This window comes from Apodemus sylvaticus, chromosome 20, assembly GCF_947179515.1.
Source record: "Apodemus sylvaticus chromosome 20, mApoSyl1.1, whole genome shotgun sequence".
Taxonomy (NCBI): domain Eukaryota; kingdom Metazoa; phylum Chordata; class Mammalia; order Rodentia; family Muridae; genus Apodemus; species Apodemus sylvaticus.
Genome location: NC_067491.1, coordinates 4,462,383 through 4,484,137, shown reverse-complemented (window position 1 = coordinate 4,484,137; position 21,755 = coordinate 4,462,383). Strand labels below are relative to the sequence as shown.

General features: G+C 45.2%; 1 protein-coding gene across 2 annotated transcripts; it reads right to left on the bottom strand.

Moving 5' to 3' along the window:
- Window positions 1–2,428: 2,428 nt before the first annotated feature.
- Window positions 2,429–21,012, bottom strand: Rab5b (RAB5B, member RAS oncogene family). Of its 2 annotated transcripts, none has more exons than XM_052165146.1 (6): window positions 20,907–21,012; window positions 11,245–11,505; window positions 7,668–7,819; window positions 7,303–7,425; window positions 5,797–5,890; window positions 2,429–4,556 (listed from the first exon to the last, which is right to left on the bottom strand). In XM_052165146.1, the coding sequence occupies exons 2-6, from the start codon at window positions 11,405–11,407 to the stop codon at window positions 4,441–4,443; spliced, it is 648 nt and encodes a 215-aa protein (XP_052021106.1). In that variant the 5' UTR covers window positions 11,408–11,505; window positions 20,907–21,012; the 3' UTR covers window positions 2,429–4,440. The 2 variants fall into 2 exon arrangements, with proteins under 2 accessions (XP_052021106.1, XP_052021107.1); XM_052165147.1 differs by lacking the exon at window positions 20,907–21,012 and adding an exon at window positions 20,750–20,887.
- Window positions 21,013–21,755: the final 743 nt, after the last annotated feature.

The window sequence follows — 21,755 nt, the reverse complement described above, 5'->3', positions numbered from 1 at the left end:
CTGCCTCTGCCTCTGGTACCGCGCTTAATTAAAAGCATGAACCACCATACCCTGCCTTTAAATTTTTTTTTCTTAATTTTGCGTAATGGATTTTTTAAAAAAGTGTCTAACAAGAAAACTGCAGCTTAACAAAAGTGTAAACATTGTAGTCTTGTATATAAAAAGTAAAGGACACTAAAAAATTTGCTATTACTCTTAACCATTTACTAGAGATTGAAAATTTGACACTCTGCGCTCCGGGAACAAACATTCATAGACTGCCCTCTAGAGACCAGAGGGTTGAGCTACAGTCGCATCAACTTAAAGCAAACTTTTACCTCTGGAATATCATCTCTTCCCCCCTCCCCCTCCCCCTCCCCCCGTTTAGTTTTTTTTGAGGAATCGGACTATGAATCCTGAGCAGGGAAGAGTACTCAGAAGAAGAGACGTGATAGTGAAAAGGTGATATTGGCTCTAAAGTTTTTGGAAGTGGAAAGGTTTCCAGCCTTTGCATATATCATGCTAACAGTTGGTTCTGCTTTTGTTTTTATATTTTAAGGCAGTGTTCTGTGTAGCCCTGACAATCTTGGAACTTGCCGTGTAGACCAGGCTGGCCTCGAATTCACAAGAGATCTGCCTGCCTCGGCATCCAGGGTGCTGGGATTAATTTAATTAAAATTTCACCTCCAGTCCCTGTTGTTGAAAACAAAGCTTCAGCTGGTGTTACAGTGCAAAAGGGTTATTCCAGCAAATAGGCTGAGGCTGGCCATGACTGTACACAGACTGTCAAACGTGTCCCTCCATCTCCTAGTGCACTGCCTTTATTCTATGGAGCCGCTATCCCCTGTAGCTCAGATGGATCTCCACTTCCAGGTGCTGGGAGTGCTAGGTGTGCGCCACACCTGGCTCAACCTTCAGTCTCTTCACTGCCCAGCTGGAGACCGAAGCAGTGCTAACTTGACAAGGACCCACAGCTGGTGTAGGACTGGCCTGGAAATTAAGGGCTGTTCTGACACTGGCCCTCTAAATTTCCTTTCTCACTTAATACTTATACCTACATCCAATCTGTTTTCATTTTGTGTTTCAGCCCTTTAGACTATGACAGATGGGAAGACTTCAAGCAGAAATAAGAAACATATAGGAAGAGATGTTCCTTGTTGGGGTAGAAGCTATTTGATCAAAGTTAATTCAGTAATTTTTCTTTTTTGAAAATATGGTCTTGCTAAACTACTATTTAGGATGCCTTTAAACAAGTCTTACAGCTTCACCCTTCCTAAGTAGCTGGCAAAAGTGTCACCATACCCAGCTGTTCTTTTTTTTTTTTTTTTTTTCTTTTTGGTTTTTTTGGATTTGGTTTTTTCGAGACAGGCTTTCTCTGTGTAGCCCTGGCTGTCCTGGAACTCACTCTGTAGACCAGGCTGGCCTCGAACTCAGAAATCCGCCTGCCTCTGCCTCCCAGAGTGCTGGGATTACAGGCGTGTGCCACCACCACCCGGTTCAGCTGTTTCTTTTTTAAGACATAGTTTGTATGTATGAGTCATGTATATGTACCATGTGCCTACCTAGCACCTATGGAAACCAGAAGACATCAGCTACCCTGGATCTGGAGTTACGGATGACTGTGAGCTGCCATGTGGGTGCTAGTATTGAACCCAGATCTCTACAAGTCCAACAAGTACTTTAAACCACTGAGCCATCTCCCCAGATATCTTTTTTCTTTTTTGATCTTAAGGTTATGGATCCAATTCAGAAACTAATATACAAATGAGTCCTAGAAAAATGTAAAAATACTGCATATTGGTCCCAACAGTTCAGATACACCATCCATCCCTCTAATCTCAATGTGGTACAAGAGATCCAGACTATATATACCAACACAGAAAAAAAGTGACATTTGATAAATTATGTATGCTCTGAACATAAGTTCACACACACACACAAATAAAAATAAAAACAAAAAGACATAAAAAAGGGTTATTTTCCAAAGTGGTTCTTGAACTGGTTAGAGGAGCCAAGATGGAGGAAAGGAAGCTTGAGGTGTCATGGATCTCTCTGAGCCCTTTCTTCCCAACTTTTAGTTTCAGGCAGACAAACAGTAAAAACAAAACAGTCCAATGCACTTTCTTTTTTCCTTTTTTACTTACATTAAATACATCGATAAATCAGCAGTTGCATTCTGTTACCACGATTGTTATGTTAGGAGAGTGAAAGAAAGGCAAATGCTTTCTTAGGAAAAAAATATAAAGGCAAAAAGATGAGCCCTCCCCCTAAAAACTGATCAAAAGAAAAAGGTAACAGGGGATGGTAGGGAGAGAACAAACCCCTCAAGCCCAACAGAGCTCCAACAAAGGCAGAAGAGCTGGGAGGAGGAGAGGGAAGGCAGCAGGTAGGCCCAGGAACGAAGGCCAATACTGTTCCTAAGGAAGGGAGGGAGGGAGGGAGGGAGAGAGGGAGGGAAGGGAAAGCCTAGGGAAATGGTTTCCCAGCCCCAAGGCAATAAAACATCTTCACTTCTGCAGAGAAGGAATTAAGTTTCTAAGAGACTTAGAGAGCTTCCCTCGAGTCTCCACTCGTAAAAAGGATGTGCCTGGGTGTTTTGCAGATGAACAGGCTCTAGAAAGAATGTCTGTATTTCAGGGCTGTGAGAACTAAGGCTGCCCCTGGATGAGGAAGAGGATGGAGCACTAAATGGAAGAACCTCAGTTGGGTCCTGGAGAATCTTGGCTTCATGGGTCCCTCGGCCGCTCTGGAATACAAGTCAGTCTAAGCCAAAGGGGCAGGAAGGCCAACTCGAGGTTACCACGGTCTTTCCTTTCTTCTGCAAATTTTCCCCAAACTCTGGCTAAAATACCAGTTTTCCTCTTGCTTTGATGGCTTCCCATAGACACCCTCAAACACCTAATATAGTATGTAGAGAGGCCAGAGACTTAGGAAGGACCAAAGCCCTCTGATGATACAAGGCAGTTGTGAGGCACCTTCAGTTCCAGCTGCCCTGTCATCGGACAGCGGGCTCTGTAGTAGGAGCCCCTAGTGGTACATGGATTAGGTAGGAGTAAGTGTGTGTGTGTGTGTGTGTGAGGGGGGAAGGGAGGAACTAAATCCAAGATATTAACAAAAAGAGAGGAAAAGAGGGCTAATGGGAACCAGGAGGCAGAACAGACTGTACAGAGAATAAAGACATATGTATTTACAGGGAAGTAGAAAAGACATGGTAAGACGTAGCAAATTGAATGTGAACCCTGGGAAGATACAACACTCCTTTTGCCTGACCTTTCTTTACTCCACTACCACCGCCCATGCTATTCTGAGGCCACTCCCTAGTTGCTCAGACAAACCTATACCCAAGAAGAGAGGTACGAATCAGTCAGAGGAAGCTAGCAGTGGAGACTGGGTGTGAGTAGCTGCCACTGTTACTGTCTTCTATAGGGCCAAACCTCATTCATTGTAGATTCTATTTAATTAAAACGGTTGAAGGATAGGTAAATCAATCAAAACCCCCCAAAAACATGTATCTTGACTGAACTACCATCAATTAAAGTGCAAACTGCAGGGGCATGGTGTCTGGGGTTAAGGCCATCTCAAGGCCAGGGCAGGGGAAATGCCTATGTATACATAGGCCTCAGAGGACGGTATCAGAAACTGGTACCTCCTCCAACTAGATCACAGCAGAGCTAAAGGTGCAGGCAACCAGTGAAGATTCTTTGGAGCACTCTGAGGTCCAATCCCCACAGTTGAGTGGGGTTAGTGGATGGGGACAAAAGGGAAAACAGCCTTGGGACAAGTTCCAGAGCCATAGATGACACTGCACCTCAACCTTTGTCCTATTTGCTAACAGACTCCCATTCAGTGCCTGCGAGCAAGCTTGACTCCCTGTTCTCACTCCGACCTAGGAACACCCTCCACAAGTCCAACTCATTGGTGCCGCAGTGTTTCATAGGCAAGAAACTCTTACCTGATAAATAAAATGAAAAAGAAATGTTTCGTTACTCCCTCCTGCTCTGAGCCTTACTCTCCCCACAAGGTCTTTAATGTAACTAGAAGTATACCCCTCCCCTCTCAGTCCCTGGGACCACCTTCATCATCTTGTAAAGAGGAGGGGACAGGATCAAGAAGAGTAGTGATGAGAGCTGGGGAGGGAGGTGGGAGACAAAGTCTCCTCTGAAACACCGGGGAAACACGGAAGGGGAGGGGGACAATGAGGAGGTCACTGTCTTGCACCTAGAACACGAAGTGAAGAAAGTTTGTTTGGAAGGAAGGTCCTGGGGAGATGTGACCCCAAACCCCAGAGTAGGGCATAGAAGTGGCAACAGCTGCCTGGTGTTGGTCGCTGAAGCAGTAAAGAGGGCCATGACGGAGCTGTCAGGAGGCCGCCCTCGGGAGCCAGGGCTGTGTGCTGAGGGGGGTGGAGGTTATTTCTTAGCTCTCGTGCTGACTCCATACATACTTGCTGCCAGCCCCCCCTCAGTTGCTACAACACTGGCTCTTGTTCTGCTGGGACTGCTCATGAAGATCCACGCCCCGACTTCGGCCTGCTGCACCCCCCAGATTCTGGGGTTCACTCTTTGGCAACTTCTTTGCTAAAAATAAAACAGAACAAAGCATGGTAGATTTTACTCATATACACTTTCCACCCCAAGCAAGAAGACTATTGAGAGGGGATAGGAGAGATTAAAACAATGATTTGAAGAGGACACAAGGTTTTGCAAACCTCACTGAACCCAGGGAGCTAAAGCTGCTACCAAAGGAAGTGAAACTTTCTACATTGAAGATTTTCTAGTCTGATGGTGCTAGGGACTGAACCCACTGTTAAACCCGACTTTGGTTTCTCTCTGTAGTCCAGACTAGCTTCAAACTCTCGATCCTATAGTCTCAGCCTTCTGAAAGGCAGGATTGCAGGTGTAGACCACACCACCACTTGGCTTACCCCTTGGAAATGGAGCTGCAGGTGGTTGTGAGGCACCTGATGTGGGTACTTGGAAACAAAAGGGGACCTCTGTAAGAGCAGTGTGTACTCTTAGTCACTGAGCCAGCTCTCTGGCCCACTTTTGTTTTGAAGCCAGGTCTTATGTAGCCCAGGTTGGCCTCAAACTTGCTAAACAGCCAACGATGACCTTGATCCTCCTGTCTCCATTTCCCAAGTGTTGTGATTATAGGCGTGCTTCACTGAGTATGGCTGTCATCTTTCTGTGTTAGCCCACGGCCCTGACTGGTGAGATTTTGTGTATGCATTACTGTGCCAGAGTGAAAGGTTTGTTTTTTATTTTGCCTTTTGTTTTGTTTTGAGACAAGTTTCAATACATAGCTAGTAGCCCTGCCTCTACGTTTCGCCCTTCTTCTTTTTTCCTGAGACAAGGTCTATCTGTTCAAGAATTCATTACACCAACCTGACTGGCCTCGAATTAAAAAAGATCCATTGGCCTCTGCAGCCCAAGTTGCAACAACATAATTTTAAGGTTTGTGGCCATCACAACATGAGGAAATGTATTAGAGGGTTGCAGTATAGGAAGGCTGAGAACCACTGGCCTAGTACTTATTATGTAGTGTGATTAGTTTCAAACTTGTGGCAATCCTCCTGTTTTGGCCCCCCAAGTGCTGGATGATAAGCATGTAGTACCATGTCTGACTTTAGGCTTATGTGTTTCTTGTTTTGCTTCTTGGCAGTGCTGGCCTTCCATTTCCTATGCAAGAATTGTAAAACTACTACATCTCCAGCCCCATACTTACAGTAGTAATTTATAAACCCTATCCTTGGTTTTGGGTTAATGATAGCTTTACCTACAAGGAGAGAGAGAAGACTTCAGAGCACTCTGACCTTACCTATTGCCAGGAAGAGATCATTCACGTTCATAGCAGTCTTAGCTGAAGTCTCCATAAATAGTAAGCTGTTGTCATCTGCATATGCCTGAGCCTCCTAAAAGGATGAAAGTAGCATTGCTTTTATATTCCCATGGAGTACTCTAGAGTGAAGGAATAGTTTATGTTCTCTCCTCTTAATGCCCTTTTGTATAAGGACTGTGGTATGTAATATATAATTCATATTTTATATATGGCCCTGGACCCATAATATAATAATGATTCCCCTCAAGATAAACCCATGTCCACTAAATTCAGCAGAGAAGTCAGGAATCTGTGTGTGTGCATATACTCAGATGTGCACACATGTGCATATACTCAGATGTGCACACATGCATGCATGGAGAGGACGGAGGCTGACTTTGGGTATATTCCTTTGAGATGCAGTTCATCTCATTTTTTTTTCTTTTCAATTTATTGTTTGTAGGATGAATGGCACTGCCACCTCTGTACAAACACTGGGGGCCAAGCAGCTGCAAAAGCATCTCCTGCAGGAAGACCTAATTGAGGACTGCCGGAGAGACCAGGGATTACTAATGCAGACAATGTCAGCCAATCAGCTGCTGGTTTAGGAACCAATGGGGCACGGGTGGAGGGTGGTAAAGGAGCTTGCAGTCGTTCAGAGGTGCTTGCTGCCAAAGTCTCAGTCTCTGTGGTTGATTCTGTGCCACCTCACTTCCAACCCCCAAGGGCAGGTAAGGTCAGGCAGCGGGCACTCCAGGGCCCAGACAACAATTGTTTGTATATATGTACACATGTGCATGTGTGTGCATGGCTGAAAGCCATGGTATGCTGATGGAGATCAGAGAATGATGAGGTTGGTTCTCTCCTTCCATCTTTATGTGGATTCCAAGGACTGAACTCAGGCCCCCAGGCTTGCACCTTTACCTATAGATATCTCACTAGCCCCTACCTTATTGTCTTTTAAGACAACCTCTCTCACTGAACTTGAAACTCCTTGTTTTGCCTAGAGTAGCTGGCCAGAAAGTCCCAGAGATACTCCTGTCTCCACATCCCCAGCACTGAGACTGCAGGCAGGTGCAACCTTACCATGCCTTTTTAATGTGAGTGCTGGAAATCCCAAGTCTTCACACTTGCCACACAAGTACTTTACAACTGGAACCACTTCCCCAGGGTAAAGAATCTTAATTGTGGAGCAGGGTAAACTGTGATAGGAGTCTTTGGGTTATGGCATGTCAACAGTCCCTTACCTCAAATTTAACTATTTCCTAATTCCCATTTTCACCCTGGTACCCTACAACCAGTATTTCCCTAGCCCTATCTGGAACTTTCTTCTCATTCCTCTAAAATCTGTTGGCTGCCATTTGGTCACACTGGTGCTGTATTTATCTGGTATACAACTAGGGAATAAGACAATGAAAGCCTCACATGAAAATTTAGGAGACTGGACGGAAGAGGTCCCACATACAGACCAAGGATGCTAGGGAGGGATTCTGTGGGGCATCTTACTTCATACTCCACCATGCGCTTGTTGGCAAGGTCGGCCTTGTTCCCTGCCAAGGCAATGACAATGCTGGGGCTGGCTTGCCGCTGCAGTTCCTTTACCCATGTCTTTGCCCGGGCAAATGTTTCCTGGGAAAACATGAAAGAGAGAATGGGCTAGAATGAGTGCTAATCCACAATCACCACTTTCTCAGACTCACAACTCTCCTTCTCCAGGTGTCCTTCCCTCTGATATCATAGGTCTCTGACAATCCGCATCCTCTGGCTTTGTGCCTGAAGCATAGTTGGTACTTTTATCTTGTTATTTAAGAACCTGTTTCCTCTCCCCACTTAATTTAATATCTACGAAGCTCAGTGAACAGCCCACTTACCTGATTAGTAATATCATAGACCACGATGGCAGCCTGGGCACCCCTGTAGTACATGGGGGCTAAACTGTGGTATCGTTCCTGCCCAGCGGTGTCCCAGATCTCAAACTTGACTGTTGTGTCATCTAGACACACGGACTGGGTGAGGAAGGCCGCTATGAAGGAGAAAATGAACAAGTTGTAAGTGGGACAATGGATGGGAAGATCCCACTCCCCTCCACGTTACCTCTACACATCCTAAGACCAGTTGCCACCAAGGCCCATCAGCTGCAGGTTTGGTGTTCTCTGTTCATGTAAATATTGGAACAGGATCAGGATGGCTTCTGAATATTTTTGAGTACAGGCAGGAGGCTCAGGAGTTCAAGGTCATACTTGTCTATTTAGCAAGTCTGAAGCCAGTCTGGGCCAAGTGAACCTGGATGTATTTGTTCATTTATTCACTTAAGAGTCTCAGAGCTGGGTGGTGACGGTGCACTCCTTTAATCCTAGCACTAGGGAGGCAGAGATGGGTGGATCTCTTAGCCTGGTCTACCTACATAGTGAGTTACAGGACAGCCAGAGCTACATAAATATGCAAACCAGCAAAATATTCATATATCCCAAATAATAAATCTATAACCATAAAAAGCATTCAGACAGACAAAAAGAATTGTAAGGAGCCAGGCATGGTGGGGTTGTCTTTAATCCCAGCACTAGGGAAGTAGAGGCAGGTAGATCTCTGGAGAGATGGCTCAGTGGTTCAGAGTACTGGCTCTTGTTTTTTGTTTTGTTTTTTGGTTTTGGATTTGGTTTTTTCGAGACAGTGTTTCTCTGCATAGCCCTGGCTGTCCTGAGAAATTCGCCTGCCTCTGCCTCCCAGAGTGCTGGGATTACAGGTGTGCGCCACCACCGCCGCCCGGCCAGAGTACTGGTTCTTACACAGGACCAAGTTTCAGCTGCCGGCACCCACATGGTGGTTCACAACCATTTATCTCTCCAAATCCAGGGATCTGATGTCCTCTACAAGCACCAGGCACACATATGGTATACATACACACATGCAGGCAAAACACTAACACACTAGAAATAAATCTTTTTAAAAAGCTGAATAAGGCCTGGAGGGATAGCACAGAGGTTGGGGAGCACTGGCTGCTCTACCATAGGACCTGGGCGCAATTCCCAATACCCCTATGGCAGCTTAAATATAACTGGAACTCCAGTTCCAGGGGATCCAACATGCTTTCATGGTCAAAACGTATAAAAATATAAATTAAATATAAAAAGTTAAATAAGTAATTAAACCAGTAACTTTTAAAAATGAGATTTTCAGGGCCCAGCACACCTGTCCTTCTAGCACTTGGTAGCAGAGGGAGGAGGATCAGAAAGACAAGGTCATTCTTGCTATACCAGTCTGGGCTACGTGATTCCCCATCTCAAGCAAACAAACCCCACAGGATTTTAAAGCCTGCTGGCAGGCACTAGAATAACACACTTCCAGGTGCACATGTGGAGGTTGGAGAACAGTGCTGTGGAACTGGTCCTCTCATCCCATCTTTATATGGAGTCTCATATGTGCAAGACGGGACTCAGGTCTCCAGGTTAGCACAGCAAGCACCTTTACTTCTAAGCTATCTTGTTGACTCACACTTTTTCCAATAAAATAAATTTTATTTAAAAAAAAAAAGACATACCATGTATTTGTGTGCCTACATATGGATATATGCATGTGAATGCAGACACCCACAGAAGCCAGAAGAGGTGTGACATCCCCTAGTTTGTCTTCTAGGATTATAGTAGTTTTGAGCTTCCCACCTCATGTGGACACTAGGAATTCAGGTCCTCTAAAAGAACAGCAAGCTGCCTTAGCCACTGAGCCATTCCTCCAGCTAACATCCCCAGGAAAATTCTTAGAAAGGGTTCTAATACAGACTTCAGCGAGTTATTAAGTAAAAGTGGTGTGCGTGCTAGGTAGAGGTGGTGGCCCAAACCTTTAACCCAGCACTCCAGGAGGCAGATGCAGGTTGGTCTCTGTGAGTTCAAGGCCAGCTTAGTCTTCATAGTGAATTCTAGGACAGCCAAGGCTACACAGAGAAACCCTATCTCAGGGTGGGGTGGTGGAATATTTTTTAGAAGGGTTTTAATATAGACTTAAGCAAGATTATTAAGTCAGTGGTACTTACTTAAGAACAGCTGTGCACTAAGGGTGGGTGTGAAATGAATCTGATTACATATTTGACTATGAATCACTGCTCTGAAACAACAAAAAAATTTTGGTGGGATAGTACTGGGGCCTGAACATGAGGTCTTTTGTATACTCAACAAGTACTCTACCCACTGAGCTATATTCCTAGTCCTTTTTGGTTTAGTCAGGATGTGGTTTGTAATGGAGACTAATCTGGAACTCACTCTGTAGCACATATAAGTTTTGAACCTAGATCCTCACGCCTTAAACTACCAAATATCTAAGATTACAGGCCTGTGTCAATGGGCCTGAACGGCTTGTTTTTAAAATTTTTATTTTTAATTAGATATATATTTGTTTTAAAAATATTTATATTATTATTTTTCAAATTACAAGTACTGTGTGGGTAGTGCCAGTAAGGCCAAAGGTGTCAGATTACCCCTGAGTTGGAGTCACAGGTAGTTGTGTGCCAACTGAGGTTTGCTCAGAACCAGACCTGGGTATGTGTGTCAATGTGTGCCCCTACAAGATCAGTATGTTTTTTTTGTTGTTGTTGGTTTTTTTTTTTTTTTTTTGGTTTTTTGGATTTGTTTTTTTTGAGACACAGGGTTTCTCTGTATAGCCCTGGCTGTTCTGGAACTCACTCTGTAGACCAGGCTGGTCTTGAACTCAGAAATCCGCCTGCCTCTGCCTCCTAAGTGCTGGAATTACAGGCATGTGCCACCACTGCCCGGCTAAGTATATATTTTTTAACTTCTCAGCCATCTCTCCAGTTCCTGAGTATCAGCCTTGCACTGACCCAGAACTTGACACAGTCCCCCTGCCTTAGCTTCCAGAGTGTTCCCATGTTCAGGAAAGAACCACCTCACCCTGCTCTTTGTTTTTTGTTTTCTCCAAAACAGGATTTCTCTGTTACCTCCGTTACCATTCTATAGACTAGGCTGGTCTCAAACATGGAGATCTGCCCGCCCTGGCTCCAGAGTGCAGGGATTAAAGGCATGCATCACCATGCTCCACCTGATTTTCTGACAGGGCCTCACATAGGCCAGACTGGCCTCAAACTCAATATTGTTTTTTTTTTTTAGATTTATTTATTTATTTTTTATATGTAAGTACACTGTAGCTGTCTTCAGACACACCAGAAGAGGGCATCAGATCTCATTACAGATGGTTATAAGCCACCATGTGGTTGTTGGGATTTGAACTCAGGACCTTTGGAAGAGCAGTCAGTACTCTTAACCTCTGAGCCATCTCTCCAGCCCAAACTCAATATTGTTAAGAATGGCCTTGAATGCCTAATCTTCCTGCACTTTCCATTTCTGGGATTAAAAACCCATCCTGCGAGCCAGTTCTAAAATCAAGTCCCAGATGTTCCTTTCAAGTCCTACTCGGTGCTGAACAGTCCTACTAAGCACTCACCTCCAATGGTACTTTCCTGGTACTCATGGAACTGCCCCTTGACAAAGCGTAACACCAGGCTAGACTTCCCCACTGCAGATTCTCCCAGTAGGACCAATTTGAACTGGCATATTTTGCTGGCCTGGGGCTGCCCATTGGGCCTGGCTGTACTTCTGCTAGTCATAGCCAGGTTATCAAAGAAGGAAAAGGTAGAGGGAGGGGAATGCCACAAAGCGGCAAAGGGGGGAGGGGAAGGGGAGGGACTTCCAGGTCTCAACAGTCCTGTAAGAAAAAAAAAAAAAAAGAAATTAGACATAGTTCCACTGAAACTGCATTTTTTTTTACAAAACATTTTTTGTTTTGTTTTATGAGATAGTCTAAAGATGTTGGTATATGGTCCAGGTTGGCTTTATACCTGTGACAATTTTCCTGCCTCAGCCCCCTCAAGTGCTAGGATCAGAGGCAAGAACCACCAAACTCAATAAGGTTTAACAGGGTCTAGACAGCTCAGAGTGACTTGAACCCCTGATTCTTCTACTTCACACACTCCCACTGAAGTGCTAGACCTGCAGGCCCACATGCACCTTACGCCAAGTTTATTCTGGTTTTCTGAGACAGTGTCTCATCACATAGTAGTGGCTGGCCTGGAACTCACCGTGTAGACCAGGCTAGCCTTAAAATACTGTGATCTCCCTGCTTCTTCCTTTGAGTACTGTGGTTACAGGTGTGCACAATTACTTTTTAGAACAAGATCAGAATCTCATTTCCTTGTTTCTAAAACTTGGCTCAGGTAATTAATTATACAACACTGAAAGGTTATTCACACTTCTGATAAGGTCCTACACAGCTAACCTTCAGTAAGGGTGGAGGACAGCAAAATAAGAACTGCTTTTGGGCAGTTGTGGTGATGTGTGTGTGAAGTCGCAGCATTCAGGAGGCTGAGGCAGAAGGATCCACCATTAGCTTAAGTCCCACCCTGCCTACTCCCCCTAATCAGCTGTACACACAAAGAACTGCATCTGCAATAAAGATTGTTCTACCAGAGTGTGACTCGCAAGGAAGCTGAAATGGAGACAAAAAAGGAGTCTTTAATCCCCACCGGGTCTTCAAAGTTTTCCCCTAAATCACAGCAAACTTTATTGGCCTGTCCAACTACAGGTACACTAGAATGCAACTAGTGGTCTTTTTTTCCTCCTCCTCTTACTGACTGGTTGATTGATTGATTGATTGATTGACTGGATGGTTCTGAGGATTTTCACAAGCTAGGCAGGCAGGTATTTTACTACTGAGCCCTTAGTTTTCTTAGATAAGGTCTCATTATATAGTTGGCTTGATGCTTAATATGTAGCCTAGGCTGGCCTCCATTTGATAAAATCCCATGTGCAGGGCACCATACCTTGATTTTTCCCCCTGGTGTCTTTGATGCTATCCTACATTTATGTTTAACATTTACATATATTAATTATTACTATATCCCTGCAAAGCACCCAAGATATGAAAAAAGAAACAAAGAAATGAAGATGAGGGTAAAAAAGATCAGCAGAGGATTGAAGCAGTGTAATCACAGGACTGACTCACACATGGCTGTGCCCTGTGGGCTCTACATCGACAGTCCTAATAGTCCTGACTTACAGTATCATTAAGTTTGTGTGTGTGTGTGTGTGTGTGTGTGTGTGTGAGAAGACAACTGCATGAGTTTGTTCTCCCCTCCTACTACATGGGTTCCAGAAACTGAACTCAGTGCCTGGCCCTGGACAAGCATCTTCACCTGCTGAGCTGTCTTGCTGCCTTTCCATTACTCCTCTAAAGACTTGCACTCTGGCTGGGTGTGATGCTGGACATTCAGGAGGCAGACACAGGTGACTCTGAGTTTGAGACCAGGCTGGTCTACATAGCAAGTTCCAAACCATATATAAACTACATATATATGTGTGTACATCTATACACACCATACACAATTGACTGAGAAATCTGAAAACTATTATTGCAAACCAGAATTAATTTGCTTCTTAACCAACTGTGCATCTTTCTCAAACTGTGGGCTGTACAACAATAATGATCTTAAAATCAGAGGGGTGGAATGAAGCTGTCTCTGGCCATCCTATAGCTATTAGTGCTACTGAAACACTTTTAGATGCTTAGGTGAGAATTTAATATAGAGCATCCCAAGGGCCAGAAGAGCCCTCAACCTTACTACTAAAATTATAGAGCAATGTAGTCCTAGTCCAAGCTGCCCCGCCTCAGGCTCCTAAGTGCTGACATAGGTCTTTACCAGCATTTTTTTAAACTAAGAGTTAACAATGGGCAAATGATCCACTTAAATTTAAAAACAATAACAACAACAAAAAAACCAAAAAACCCAAAACCAAAAAAAAAAAAAAATAACAGTGATCTGGCTGTAACCTTGAGGGCTGATTTGGCTGTGGCTGGCTAGCTGGCTGTCATCTTCCTTCTACACAGTTAAAAGTTTGTCCCTTCTAAAGAACAAGCAAGCTCCCTGGAGAGGAGTCTTCTTCAGTCAAGGGTTTATATGCTGCCTGCCAGGACCTCCAAACAGGCTCTCAGGGTCTCAGAGGCAAGGAAGCGCAGCAGCACAGCCGCAGGTGCCACCATCACCACCTTCAAACCCGAGGCTAAAAGATTAACTTCCGAAAGAGCAGCTGAGCAGGGCCTACTGGGCCAGGCAGATAATCACACTTAGGACCTGTGGCAGAGGACTGCATTGAGTTCAAGGCCAACTTGGAGAATGAGAAAACGTATCTAATTAAACAAACAAAAGCTGAGTGTAGTGATGCCCATCTATAATCTCACCGCTCAGCGAGCAGAGCCAGAGTATCATCACAAAGTTAAAAAGGCAGGGTGAAGGCACCCATGTTTAGTTCTAATACTGGTGAGGAGATCTGAGAGGCGAGGGCCAGCAAAGGCCACATAGTGAGACCTTGACTGAAAATACAAAAATTGACAGCAAACCTGGTCTACTGAGTTCTTGCCCAGCCTAGGTTATACTGCACGACCAAAAAGAAAGCAGCCTCATAGACAGGAGCAGCTTAGGAAAACATCCGCTAACTTGGGAGGACTGAGGTCTGTCCGTAGGTCAGCCCACTGGGGAGGGACACAGGAGGTTGTTTTCTAAGCACCACTACAAAGTCTGAATAACAGGAAAGGTTTGTTAGCCTGCCAGTCCCAACTAGAGGAAGACTGCATTCCTCAGGCCCCCATAACCTGTTTCAACTCAGTACACTAAGTCTATGTAAAACTACTAGAGGCCTGTCATCTGTCAGTAAACAGAGTTCCCAGTACATGGCCCCCACACTCTGCCCAGTCTGAAAACGTCAGCCCTGTAAGGTCAGTCAGTCAGTCGGCTAAGAGCTAATCCATATGGTCAAATACTCCTTTTCTACTTTACAGGTGAGAAACCTGAGGCTCATAAAATTAGTTAACTTGTTATGCATTCAGTATGCACAGCCAGCTGAACAGTATTTCTGCCCCTCTACATCACTATGCTTGCTTTCCTTCCTTTTTCCCTGTGGCTGTGCATCCCAGGTTGATCTGGCAAGCTTTTTCCTTCTATGTGCTGGGATTACAGACATGCATCACCTCACTTGGCCTCCATCCACTGTATTTTGTCTTAAAATTTTTTTGAGGACAAGATAGTCTTATACTTGTGGTGATGCTCTTGTTTTCGCCGCTCAGATGCTGGGATTATAGATGTAAGACACCAACCACACCCAGCTCTGTTGTACTTTGTTATTGCCGAAGACAAGGTTTCTCTATGCAGCCTTGGCTGGCCTGGAACTCGTATTGTAGACCAGGCTGGCTTCAAACTCAAATTTGCCTGCCTCTGCCTCCTGAATGCTGAGATTAAAGGCACTGACACACCAGATCTTACTGTGCTTGTGTGCAAGCATGCTTATGATGACCAGAGGGTCCTGAGATGTTTCTCCAGCACTGTCCATCTGATTTTTTGAAACAGGGTCTCTCTCTGGCTTACCAATTATGCTGGTTTGGAAGGATGGCCAGTGAGCCTCAGTAATCTGTTTATCTCTACACCTCTCCAGATCTCCAAACTTGGGATTACAAGTCTGTGCCTGGTTTTTCCCCCCCTCACATGGGTTTTAGGGATCAAAATTCAGTCTTCAAAAACATGTTTCCCACTGAGATATCTCCCCAGCTCCTCCACTATACTTCTCGAATTTGGAGTGCTTAACTTTGGTGAGATTACCAAAACACAAATGAGTGTGCACCAAATAGAGCTTCTGTCTCTGTTCAGCTTCTGTTAGGACTTGCTTTGCAACTGGAAACTTTCCTAACTGAAAAACTTAGGAAAGCAGGCCTTCCTAGGATCTATTCTTATACTGTTCCAACAGGACTGCCATTACATTCCTCTGTAGCAGGCCTTAAATAAGCCCTGCCTGCATAGTTGGCAAAAGGGAAACTGTGGCAATTTGTAGGACTTGGTGAGTTTTGGAGCTAATGTGAGATTTACTAAAGGAAGATGGGGCAGAAGCCAACAGATACCTTCATTTCCTTTCCAACTTGGGTTAGACTCAAATCACTGAAATCTTGACTTGAGAGTTGCACTACTTAGCTCTGCTCTTTTTTTTTGTTGTTGTTGTTTTTGGGTTTTTTTTTTGTTTGTTTGTTTTGTTTTTTGGATTTGGTTTTTCAAGACAGGGTTTCTCTGCATAGCCCTGGCTGTCCTGGAACTCACTCTGTAGACCAGGCTGGCCTCAAACTCAGAAATCCACCTGCCTCTGCCTCCCAGAGTGCTGGGATTACAGGCCTGCACCACGGGCCTTTAACTGCTGATTCAATAGTATCCAGTAAGTCACTGGCTTAGGAGTTCCACCTCCCCCCCCCCCCTTTTCCCCAAAAGGTGAAAAGCATGCTTATCGCTTATCAGCATAGCAGTGCTAACTCCCTATTATTGACTTGGGAAAGATTAGAACACCTTCCTTAATTTGTCCACCTAAAAATTCCCAAACTTACAGGGTTGAGTATCAATGTCACCAGTGAAACTACATAATTATCTTCTTACTATAGTAAAATTCATCACTGCTCTAGAATCCCCACAAAAGCTAATTAAGACTAAGACTGAAGGGCCAGAGAGCTAGATCTACAAAGTGAATTCCTGGTCAGCCAGGGCTACACAGACAAACCCTGTGTCAACAAAGCAAAACATAACAAGATATAAAAAATTAAAACCATTTGTTTTTCTATGTATATGTGCACATTCATGTGCTTGAATGCCACAGTACATTTGTGGAGGTCAGAAGTCAGCCTCTGGGAGTTGGTTTTCTCCTTCCGCAACGTGGGCTCTGGGAATCAAACACTCATCAAGCTTTCAAATACCTTTCTGTACCTGTAGAGCTATCTGCCCAGCAAGATAAAGCATTTTTTCCTGTATTTACCACTCTGAGTTATATCCATTTACTCTGCTAAACCTTCTCAAAAAGTGGGATTTTTAAAAACGTATGTAATTATAAACCTTCAGAGAAGTAGTAGTTGTTCATTAAGTGTTCCTGAAATCCTTTCCAACCTACTCTTCCCTGGATAGACCTCAGTTCAGTTTAGGGAGCTCTTGACAAGTTTTACAACAGTTCTCTTCCGATAGAGGGACCCCACCCACACGGTACTGTTGAAATTCACCTGGGCCAACTGCTCTTCCTGTCACCCGTTAGTATGTCTCACACGGCCCAATCACACAGTGTCTCTGTAACACTGAGGCAACTCCTAATGCCTACAAACAAACCTCTCTGAGGTTTTAGGGGATGTTAAGCAGGTTTTTGTTTGTTTTCTGAGACCAGGCTTCTCCATGTAATAGCCCTGGCTGTCCTGGAATTCTCTTTGTAGACTAAGCTGGCCTCAAATTCACAGAAATTAGACTGCCTCCGGAGTGCTGGAATTAAAGGCTTGCTCCACCACACCTGGCAAGCAGTTTTTAAAAAAACTTTAGGTCATTATCCCTGGCCTTGAGAAATAAGTTTAGAAATAAAGGTCACACACCACCAGACAGCCAGGTATCCACAACCCCTGAAAGAAAGGTACACTTTAGCCCAGAAACCTGTACTTTCCTCACCTGGGTGACTCCTTTATCAACTCAGTTACTGTTCGGTGAATGCCTAAGTCTTCCCTGAAGCCTTCTCGGGAAGTCAGAGTGGACTGTGTATGCTTCTGTGGCATTTTTCCTCTCAGAGGGCCACTGCATTTCCTTACTTGAAGTCCACTGTTCCGCACTTCAGTTACACTTGGCTTCACAAATGCTAGGCAAGCTGTGCCACTGAGCCCTCGCACCTGACATGTTCAGGGTTAGGAGGTAGATGTGTTGCCTCTACCTGACATGTGGCTCCTTCTCAGAAGCCAAATAGATTAACACACACAGACAAGCAAACCACAAAGGAATAATGCTTGCACTAAAGCAAAGTAAGAGAAGATACAGGGTATGATTTTTAAGAGCAATAAGAAAGCCCTCTTCTCCCAGGACACTATTATAACTCTAGGCCTGTGTCTGAAATTGTACATTGTTAAGTCTCCTTAGCTCCCTAAATATGCAGAAGCCTTTGGTAAATGTAGGAAATAATATTTTAAGTCACTATGAATAATTTACAGCTTAAATTTTAGTAATTCCAGATACAACCTCTATTTTCATTCTCTTTGTGCTTAGGATCTGGTAAATGCTAATCATATATTCTACCACTAGGCTACAATCCTAAACTCTAGATTCAAAAAACAAAAACAAAAACAACAAAAAAAAAATCTTTTGGACAGTAGTGATAGTGTTAGGGATAGTGTCTGCTATGCAGCAGACTTGGCCTGGCCTTGAACTCTGCTGCTTCAGCCTCTAGAAGGCGGTAATCAAAGGCAAATACCACCACACCCAGCTTCCAGATCCTTTCCTGAAAGGTTTTAAGGAGAAGAAAAGCAAAACAAAAACAAACAACAAAACAAAAAGAAAACTCACAAAGTGACTCAGAATAGGACAGGATATGATCAAGGTTTAAAGACTGGCTGTGTAGGTGAGAAAGCTGGGGGGAGGGGCAGGACTGAGAGGTTTTTGCTGGACACCATGCAATGAGCATATCAGAGGGCTTCAAAAAGTCAAAAAAGTCAAGTTCAAACTCAGAGAAATATGGGAATTTCTTGGGTCACTATACCAAGCCAGGCACAAGACAAGATGGTTCCTCTTCAGGAACCGTCCCCATCTCCCTGAGATAAGGAAGAGACAATCAAGTACTGTGAAAATGTTAACAAAGGTGGGGTTTCTGATTTTTTCACTCTAGTAGAGATGCTAACAACTACCCTAAACAAAATTATTTCCTGTAACGTGCCTTTCTTGCCCATAAGAGTTTTGCTCATGCATTTGGGCAGTTTCTAGGCTACCCAGGGCACGACTGTGTGAGTATATATAAAGGACAGCTCTATGTTTGTGCTGAATTTGATAGAAGACAAGATGAGCAGCAAAAGGCACACAATAAATAACAGAGTATCATCCAAGAGAGTGCTGTGGAGAGTGAGAACAGCATTTAGGAGCGCATGAGGAAATCTGTCTTTGCTTGGCTTTTTCTTCATGCGCTCACTAAACGATGCTCTCACTCTCTCCACAGTACGTTCTCCTCTGGTTTCATCTAACTGTCCTATGAAATACGCCCCATGTACAAGGACTCAGATTTTATATATGTCTGTACAGCTTAAACACTTTAATGGATTTTATGGATTACTTTGGTGATTAAGAAATGTAGTGATCCTGGGTCTGGAGAGGTGGCTCAACAGTTAAGAGAGTGCCTGCTCTTCCAGAGGACACAGGTTCAATTCCCAGGACCCACATGGCAGTTCACAACTGTCTATAACTCCAGTTCCAGAGGATCTGACACCCTCACACAGACAGGCAGACATACAGGTTAAACATCAATGCACGTGAAATAAAAATAAATAAATAAATAAAAAAGAAATGTAGTTAGTGATACACGTTATTGAGACGGCTTGGCAGCAAGTTAAGAGCACTTAGTGCTCTTGCAAGAGACCTGTGCTCAGTTTCCAGCACCCACATGGCAGCTTGTAATTGTCTCCAATTCCAGGGGATCTAATACCTTTTCTGACCTCTGAGGGGTCCCGCATGCATGTGGTACATATGCATATACTATGTGGTAAGAAAGATAAATAAATGCAGTGAAAAATAGCATTAGTCTATAAAGGAAAGAGGAGGTAGGATCCCACGGGAGAAACCAATAGGGTCCAATGTATAGAAAATTTGACAGGTCAGCAAACCCCTCCCTCTATATATGTATATATGTATGTATGTACACACACACACTACAATTTAAAGACATCTTCATTCTCTATAATTCGTCTTTTTAAATACCTCAGGGTTTGACCTAAATAGCTAATCTCACCAAAGAAAGAAAGAAAAGAAAGAAAAGAAAGAAAGAAAGAAAGAAAGAAAGAAAGAGAAAAAGAAAAGAAGAGGAAAGGAAAGAAAAGAAGAGGAAAGGAAAGGAAAGAGCTCCTGAATAAGAGGACAAAGAAGAAAGGAGGATGGCAACATTCTGGTAGCTAACTTCTCTCAACTCTTCCCCAAATCCCTTCAGGGATATCACCTCACAGTTCCTGGCGTGGAGACCTCCATTAACTGTCTAGGAAATGCCCAAGTGCAAGCCTCACAGAAGTTTCAATAAACATGCCCCCCCCCTTTTTTTTTAATGGCTGGGGTTTGCTCTGCCCCTTTCCATGCAGACGACAGAGTTCCTCAATTCGAAGTAAAAGTCATGAGTAGTCACCCGGACCACATTATGAAATGGGAAAGGCTGAGCAGAGCACTCCCAAATTTCCTTAATTCTCTCACAGTACGTGAAATAGGAATAACAACGAATACAGTAACACACCTAAAGGAACCAGCTATGAAGTCAGAGTAAAAAGTGTAGGGGGGGTGCTGAACTTGGAGCTGCCAGGAGCCATGGAATACATAATTTTTACCTTTGTCTTCACTCCCTACTCCTGAAGGATCCCCAAAACTTCAAATCACCACACCCAAGCACCTCCGAGAGGCAGAGCCTCCCCCAACCATCATTCCAGAAGTTCCCATAACTGACACCAGGCCCCGGTTCTACTTCCTTCTACTTTGGTCTTCTAGATCAGCACTACATTCTTCATCTACTTCACTGAGCCCAAACCCCTCCCGGCAGCCAGCGCCCCCCTAGTTCCCCTTTCAACAGCCACTCTCCCTGAAATGCCTCCCGCCGGGCCGGGAGCCCCGACCGACGGCGGCCGGGGTCCCGGGGTCCCCACGGACCCAGCCTCCGCTACCCTCGGGGCTGGGCGTAGCACTGTCCCCTCCACACCTCCTGCCAAATGGGCCGGCTTCCCTCCCTCGCTGCCTGGGCTCCGACCCCAGCTCCTCCTCCTCACCGGGGACCCGAGGCCGGCCCCGGTCCTCACCGGCTCCGGGTCCCCGCGCCCGGCCCCCGAGCGGCCACAGCCAGAACCCAGCCGCCTCCCAGCTAGAGGCTCGGCTCCCAGCCCTGCCGATCACCTCCTCGGCGCCCACTAGGCCTGCGGGACAGCCCCTTCTGCCCTCTCCAGGAGGCCTTGGAGCCCTGGCGTCCGCCCGACCCGCCTCTGCCGCAGGCCAGGCTGCGCTCCTCTCGGGACCTCCGCCTCTGCCCTTGTGGGCTCCATCAGCTCGGTACCTGGGGCTCCGTCTCCCCCGTCGGGCCCAAGCCTGTGTGGAACAGACAAACAGCTGCGGCTCAACCAAACTCCTGCCCTCTTCGCCGCCTCCTCCTCCTCACCCGGGCGGGGGCTCCAGCCAATAGCAAGATCACCCGCCTACCGTGGTGGGTGGGCTAAGTGGGCGTTCACCCGCCAATCCTCTGGAAAAAGGCGGGCTTTGAGGGATTGTCACCAATTAGCACAAGTGAGAGACTGGACTGGCGAGGCCGCAGGCCAATAACGAAACGAGAAGCCTTGACGATTGACGGGACAAGTAGCCATTAAAGAGAGAGATCCTGAGAAAGGGGGCAGTGCACCACTGACAGGCATGTACATCAGCCAATAGAACCTCGACACCCGTGACACCCTCCCCCGCCTTTTGACTCGTAAACATCTAATCAGGTGAGTGAAGAAGGCGGGTCAAAAGGAAATTTTAACCAGTATTGGGAAATCTCCGAACTTGACAGGCAGGCAAGGCTAGTGCGAAAGAAGCCCTAGAAAGGCTTTTGGTCGGGTGTGGTGTGGCAATCCTAATCCCAGCACAGTGGATTGGGGTGGAGGCACTTCTAGGTCTTCCTCCTCTACTAGCCCGGGCTCCACAGTTTAACAAGATATCAGTATAGGGAGGGGATGGTTAGAAAAGGAAGTTGGTCTTGGTGGCCCACATGTTTAATCCTAGCAATCAGGAGGATCTCCAGGAGTTCCATGCCAGCCTGGTCTACAATCCGAGTTTCAAGCTACATAGTGAGTCAAAGAAAAAAAAAAGATACCAGCATTAGCCTTCTCTTCTCCCCTCGGCCTGGATTACTCTGGTGCCCCACTTTCTG